The sequence below is a fragment of the Vespa mandarinia genome, chromosome 7 (assembly GCF_050613455.1).
Source record: "Vespa mandarinia isolate Hongniang chromosome 7, ASM5061345v1, whole genome shotgun sequence".
Classification (NCBI taxonomy): Eukaryota; Metazoa; Arthropoda; class Insecta; order Hymenoptera; family Vespidae; genus Vespa; species Vespa mandarinia.
Window position 1 is genome coordinate 5,600,001 of NC_140816.1, and position 7,841 is coordinate 5,607,841.

Sequence of the window (7,841 nt, forward strand, 5' to 3'; positions counted from 1 at the left end):
ATATGCATATGACGACGTCGTCATGAACGAATGCTTATGTAAAGTTTCTTCGTGCTTGGAGAAAACCGAAGAGAAAGACAGAGAGAGAGAGAGAGAGAGAGAGAGAGAGAGAGAAAAGTTATGATGAGAAAATACAAAAAAAAAAAAAAAAAAAAGAAAAGGAAAAGAAAACGGCAAAGAGGAAAAAGTAAAGAAACCGTGTGTCTCTTTCTTACTCGCTAATATATTCGCATCGTTCCTAAGCTTTAGTCCCTTTTCATCATTATTATAAATTCCTTACCAACATATTTTTCTTCGTGCAAGCAACCTGGTTTTAAAAAAACTCTTACGCTAACCGAAGCTAATATTCCGAAATGAAACGAGAGGGAAAAAAACTTGCTGCTAAACGACGACGATAGGGAGGGGGTTGAGGAGGGAGGAGGAAGGGGAAAGACGAGTACAAGAGAGATAGAAAGAGAATGGATAGGAGAGAAGTGGTAGAGAGTTGGTAGTGGTTGTGGGTTTTTTGGGGAAAAACAAAAAAAGAAACAAAAAAAAAATAAAAAAGGGGAGGGGGAGGGGGAAAATAGAAGGAAAATAAAGAAGCATTTATCGAATTTTTCTTGTCCGTTGCACGTACAGGCAAGGTAAATAGTATGCTCTAAAGCTAAACATGTTTTCTACTTCTTTCTTTTACCTTTTTTCTTTTTTTTTTTTTTTAGTGTTTTCTTTTCCGTTTTTTTTTTTTTCTTTTTCTTTTTTCCTTTTTCTTTTGTCTTTCTTCGATAACTAATGATCCTCGAAAATTTACACATATATACGGTGCATCCGTCTATAAATATTTATATCTAACGAAAAGATCCTTCGATCCATGAAAAAAAGAAGAATTTACGTTAAAATTAAAAGTATGTTAATAAGACGAAATGCTTTCTGGTTTAAATCAATTAGGATCGTATTACGTTCATTAACGCAAATGGGTATAATTATAATTAAGATACGATTAGTTAATAATATAAATTCTCTCTTTCTCTCTCTCTCACTCTCTCTCAACGCTTAATGGTTATTTGTAAATATAAAATATTCATTATAAAATATTCATTAGATATAATTCATTAGATATAATTAGATATAATTATCGAAATTGCAAACGATTAATTGAGATAGTTTTAATAGCACATACACGCACAATATTCACTTTTAGATTTAATTATTTATCAAATAATTATTAACTCATCGGATGTTCGATGTATGAACAAAATCATTGATATTTGCAAAGTTTAAATCTTTTTTTATTTATTTATTTATTAAATTATTCATTATCTTTTTTATATCTTACTCATATAGAAATAATACTTATGAGTTATTAAAAGGTTTCAAAAGTAAAAAGTACAATTGATATTTAATATCATTCGACAACTTTTATCTCGTTTTAAGGAATTCTCAATTGTCTCCGTGTAATATAATCGAACGTATAACAAATAAAATTTCCATCAAATGAGATGATAAAATATTATCAATTGTACTCAAGTAATAATATACCGTTATAAAGTTTCAGAGATATCTCTAACATTAACCATTAACTTTCGCCTCTCGAAATTCAGTTGAAAACAATTTTCGTTTGAAAATTTTCATTAGCGTGTAAGTAAGAGCGACAGAGCGCGAACAGAAAGAGAGAAATTTAATGGGCATGGTAAGTATCCTCATGAGAGGATGCACCGATGAGAAGGAAGGACCCTTGAAAAACTCTCTTGCTCTTTTCCATTTTCTCTCTCTCTCTCTCTATCTCTCTACCTCTATCTCTATCTCTATCTCTATATATCTATCTATCTATCTATCTCTCTCTGTCTATTCCATCAGTGGAACGCCAACAAAAAAGCAGTCACGGCAGGTGTCTTTTATCGTTTTTCCAACGATCGATCGATCCTCGGCCTGGCACCGTTTGCGGTAGGGCAGTTCTTTCGGTGAATGAGAGTCGAACTAAGCGATCAGATTACAATCGGATTGCGATCTTTAAAGGTAGATATTTCCGAGAGTCAGTAAAAAAAAAAGAAAAAAAAAAGAAAGAAAAAAAGGAGAAAAAGAGAGAAAGGAAGAAGAAGATGAAGAAGAAGATGAAGAGTGAATGTGGTTTTAAAGAGAATTACTTTTGTTACTGTGGTTTTAGTTACTTTATCATCAAGTACTTACTTATACTTACAAAAAGAAATAATACCTCCTTTGTGTAAATCCATTTTGATCAGAATCATATTATCGTCATGGCGATTTCATACTTGTCTCTATGTCAATGTAAAAACGTATAAATTAATAGATTGAAAAATAATGATTTTATATCAATATATTATAGATTAGTATTCGGATCAATTTATGTTTATATATATATATATAATATTTTATTCTTTAAATAGAGAATAATTTTCTTTTTTATTACGGCCAACGTAAATCAATATTTAACATATAAAATATATATGCGTATATATAAATATATATATATATATATATATATATGTATTAATTTATTATTTGTTTTTAGATTATAGCAACATGCGCAACATTTTATCTACCCTGTCTGCTTATTCTCTTTCTTTACTGGAGGATATTTCAAACAGCTCGGAAACGTATTAGAAAGAGACCAGGAACGATCGTTCAACCCTCTCGCGAAAGAAGAGGTATCCTACGGCTGGTAACGAGAAGGTAATCATCCTTTTCTTATACTTTTTCACCCACCACCCATTTACCATTTTGTCGAATCTATCCGTTCGTCATCCAATTGAACTGACGCGCGACCACTCGTCCGTATCCAACGATTTTCGATCGAGTATTTTTGTGAAAAACTGTTCGGAAGTAAAACGAACGTTTGAATTGTTTTTATCGAATAGAGATAACGATAGGGTGAATTCGAACAATATAGAAAAAAAAAAAAAAAAAAAAGAGAATTCAAATCCTATCCTCCGTAAGATCGAAGGGTCATTTTGTTTCCAAATCGATCGTTCGCGAAAGTGACCATAAAAATATCTACAATTCGACTATAGCTGCGAAACAAAAAATAGAATCGTTTGCGAAAAATGATTGAACGATGCAAAAGTGCTTTCAATTTTGATGAAAGGTAATTCTCCGCAGCAATCGTTATTTCAACTAACGTGTTTTCAAAAAGGGAAAGAGAGAGTGTGAGAGTGAAAGAGAGAAAGAGAGAGAGAGAGAGAGAGACAGAGAGAGAAAGATAGAAAACAAAACAAAATATTGACAATTATTTTTCATCGTTCTAATAATTTCTTTTAACGAAACAACAATTTCCAGAAAGGTGTGTAGGATTATTGATATATGTACAACATATATATATATATATATATATATATATATATATATATAAATATATATATATATATATGTATATATATATATATAAATATATATATATATATATGTATATATGTAAGGATACGTATGTAAATACATAGAACTCCCAGAGTTATATACGTAGCTTTATTTGATAAAACACGATCGCGTTTAATTGTTCCAATTGTCATGACTCTTTGCTCCTAATACTCGCGCGTTAATCGTTTAAATTTAATTAATCTACGAACCAGAATTACAGCTCGCTCCTCTGCGAATCGCGTTAATTCGATCAAAGCGTAACGCGAAACGATTTCGTCGCGATTTCATTACCTACATATAAGTGAATATCTCGCATTCAAATGATCGATCGAATCTAAAACGTTCGAAATTGGTGAACATTGAATTTCCACCCTCTCGATCGGGATCTCGCATAACTCGAGAAATTATTTTTCATTTCTTATTTCACGATATATAATGAGAATCTTTTCATATCTAATTATTTCAATCGATTCTTTCTTAATAAATATTCTTTATTTTAAAGTGAAAACAAAAATGAAAATAAAAAAAGAAAAAAAAAAGAAAAACTTAAAAGAAATTGAAATCGAATAAAAATAAAAATGAAATTGAAAAAGAGATATATTACTAATCTAACAAAATGTTTGAAGGATCGTATTATTTAAACGATAATATATACGTCCGATATTATATAATTATTTATACATATATATATATATATATATAAAAAATGATCAATATAATTGTATCGTTTACTTAATGGCATACGTAAGTAAGGAGTCGAAGATTTTCTTTTATAAGAGAAAAAAAAAAGGAAAAAACGATTAAATTTAAATTACACGAATGAATGTAGAAATTTAATTACAAGGAATATCCGAAAATATCAGGAAAAACAGGTTACGCGAAAGGTTGGACAAATGCGCTTCTGCACGCGCATTTTCTACGTCAACTTGAGAGTCGAGGCGAATTCCTGTTGCGCTTTGAATCCTTTGAATCGACAGAGGAGTTTCATCAGTTTGAAAGCGCTAGTCTAGTTTAATTTGTTTCCACGAGTGACTCCCGCTCCTTTTTACCCTCTCTCTTCGACTTTTTAATCGGAAAACTGAGAGAATGATATGAAGAGAGGGAGGGATAAGAGAGAAAGAAAAAGAAAATGGGTGCTTTGAAAGTTGACGAATACAAATATTCATCGTATGTGTTAGTTTTATATAGGGAGAATACTTTTATTTTTTATTACTTCAATATATTCTTCCTTTGTCAAACTTTTTATATACAAAATTTCAATTCGTTCATGCAAATAGAAATAAATTCGAATAGTTTTCGTAGGAAATGTAAATCTATTCATCCATCATAGAAAAAAAAGTTAACTCGCAATTCGATGTAATCCTTTTATCTGATTCTTTTTTCCTTTTTTTTTTTGTCTTAATATCATTCAAACAAAAAAATTAAAAAAAAAGGAAACGGAAAAAAAAAAAATAAATACAAATAAATTTATATCACAATATTATTGTCTAATTTATATCGACGCCATTAAGATTCCATTAGCTTTAAACTCCGTTAACTTTTTTCAATGAAATCGAGATATTTACCCTAAGTCCTATCTTTTGCTTCTATTCTTTCAAATAAGCAGGCAAAGGGAGGAATCAACAGCGTTCACTATAACACGTTCAACCCCGGATCATTCGTCGATTTCACCGGAAAAGTCGTCGTCGTATAACGACGGAAACGTAGCGCAATCAGCGGTCGTGAATGTTACGCCGGTAACGACGAGCACTACAGCAAACTCGTCGAATTCTACGGGTCAGCCAACGAGCTCATCAACAGCAACAACAACAGCAACAACAGGAGCAACAACAACGGCAACAACGGCAGGAGTAACAACAACGACGACAACGACACCGGCGACAACAACGATGACGACGTCAACGAGTAGGCCAAGTTCAGCGTCCACGTCGACGACGGTACGTCAAGCGACATCGACGAAGAGAAATCGTGAAACGATAGAATCTAAACGTGAAAAGAAAGCAGCCAAGACATTGGCAATCATCACCGGTGCCTTCGTCGCCTGTTGGCTACCATTCTTTGTTCTCACGCTTCTACGTGTCATCTGTTATTGGTGCCAAATACCCAACGTAGTATACAATGTCTTCCTCTGGCTTGGCTATTTCAACAGTACTCTCAATCCTGTCATCTACACCATCTTCTCACCCGAATTCAGGCAAGGTTTCAAGAGAATGCTTTGTGGTAGTTCGAGAGTGACCCGCTGACATTGGATTTAATTTCCTTTCCCTTAATACCATTATTAACGATAATTAAAACCATTACAATCACTACCACAATCATCCACGACAACACCAACGACATCATTGGTACTATTCTCCCTGAAAGGAGGAAGCTTTAGTCTCTTCTTTCTCTGTTTTTTCTTTCTCTTTCACTCTCTCTCTCTCTCTCTCTCGCTCTTCCTCTCCCTCTCTCTTTCTCTCTCTCCCTCTCTTTCTCATTCATGCATATGCCTGTGAAAGAATAATAGCAGATATGAAACTTTCATATTTTTTCAATTTTTTATTCCTTTCGATGTGTCTTTTCAATCAGAATTTCTTAATCGCAAACGTTTAACAATTTTCTTTATTAATTTAATCATATTAAAATGTAAGAATTCAAGAAAAAAAAAAAATAACAAAATTTATCAAGGTATATCAGCTATTATCTCCTCTCTGTCTCTCTCTCTCTCTCACTCTCTCTCTCTCTCTATCTATCTATCTATCTCTGTGTCTCTCACGTTTAGATTTATTCATACAACGCAAGATACACACGTGCACGTCTTCACTTTTTCTTCCTTCTTCCTCTCTGCCTTATCAATAGTAAATAGCTATGTATTGTATCTCGTGTATATAAAAAATATATACATATGTTCTAGGATAAAAGTCAAATTTGAATCATGGGCCAAAAACCATGAGATCGTGAATATACATATATATATATATATACATATATATATATATATATATATATAAATACATACGTACATATATACATACATACATACATACACATATGCATACATGCACAAAAACATTTTCTTCTCGCGAATGTAATAACATATATAGTTATATACATACACGTGTAATTAAACTTACATATGAGATCACGTGTTTTGTCGTGGTCAACATTGTCCTTTTTTTTTCTTTTTTTCTTTTTTTTTTTGTTGTTGTTGTGGTGAACGATTTACCTTTTAGCCATTCCAACTCTCGGCTGTATCGACAATTAGTAGCGGCATCTCTACTGATCTGAATCGTTCGACCGAGAGAACGAAAAAAAAAAAAAAGAAAATAGATAGAGAGAAAAAAGAGAGAGAGAGAGAGAGAGAGAGAGAGAGAAAAGAGAAAGAGAAATAGGGATCGTAATTTGTGTGCATGCGAAAGAGAGAGAGAGAGAGAGAGAGAGAGAGAGAGAGAGAGAGAGAGAAAGAGAAAGAAAGAGAAAGAAAGAGATAGAAAAAAAAAATTGAGAAAGAAGCGTTTCGCAATTACTCACGTCTTTATAAACGCATTAGAATGGCTTTTAAAGCATCACTTTTAAAAGTACATACTGTTTAAGATGGCTATATCTCTACACAATATTTATCTATCCTTTATTCCATCATGTAACATACGTCTCTATAGAAACAAACACACACACACACACACACACGCACAGCCTTACAACACAGACGCACGCAAGCACACACACGCACGTACGTACAAATATTAGAGCATAACGAGAAGAAAACGAGGAACTACGAGGAACTAATGAATTCTAATTGTAAGAGATGGTGAGAAAGAGAGAAAGAGAGAAAGAGAGAAAGAGAGAGAGAGAGAAGGAAATAGGTAGATAGATGGAGAGAGAAAGAGAAATTTGTCAACTTCGAATTTGCTTACGAGTATATTACGACCGATCGTGAGAGGAAAGACTAAAACTTATTGTTAGCATGAGAAAGAGATAGATAGAGATAGATAGATAGATAAAGAGAGAGAGAGAGAGAGAGAGAGAGAAAGAGAGAAAGAAGATCAAATTTGAATTCTCTGTATTTGTGATAAATTTACGGGGACGAACTCCCATAGAGTTCAAGGATGTTCAATTCATTTGAAACCTCCTTTTCTATAACTTAGTTTGATTCTTCTCGTTGAAAAGTCGAGTGTATGTGTCTCAAAAAGTGAATTTTGCGAGAAGAAATGTGGAGATCAAACGAATTTCATTCACTCTACGAACAATGGAATAAATAAAAGATCGATCTTTTTTTACCCCTTCAATCTCTTTCGTTTCTTCCTTTTTTTACTTCTTTTTTCTTTTCCTTTTCGATTTGTCTAAAAATATCACGATCTTTTTTTAACAGATTAATTGGACGAGGAGGATTTTTTCTTTTCTTTTTTTCTTTTTTTTTTTTTTTTTTTTTTTTTTTTATAAAACCATGCTGACATTTATTTATTTTCTTTTTCTCTTTGTTTTATTTCTAAATATTTCACATGTTTTATCGA

At 32.4% G+C, this 7,841-nt stretch overlaps 1 protein-coding gene across 3 annotated transcripts in view; it reads left to right on the top strand.

Moving 5' to 3' along the window:
* Positions 1–5,703, top strand: part of 5-HT1 (serotonin receptor) — a 134,299-nt gene extending 128,596 nt beyond the window's left edge. For 2 of the 3 annotated variants that reach the window (XM_035863592.2, XM_035863593.2), the window contains exons 6-7: positions 2,510–2,670; positions 4,955–5,703. In XM_035863592.2, coding sequence (XP_035719485.1) covers positions 2,510–2,670; positions 4,955–5,594 — 801 coding nt within the window. In that variant the 3' untranslated portion in view covers positions 5,595–5,703. The remainder of the gene's footprint in view (positions 1–2,509; positions 2,671–4,954) is intronic. The other variant, XM_035863595.2, reaches the window with a different exon arrangement.
* The last annotated feature ends 2,138 nt before the right edge of the window (positions 5,704–7,841 follow it).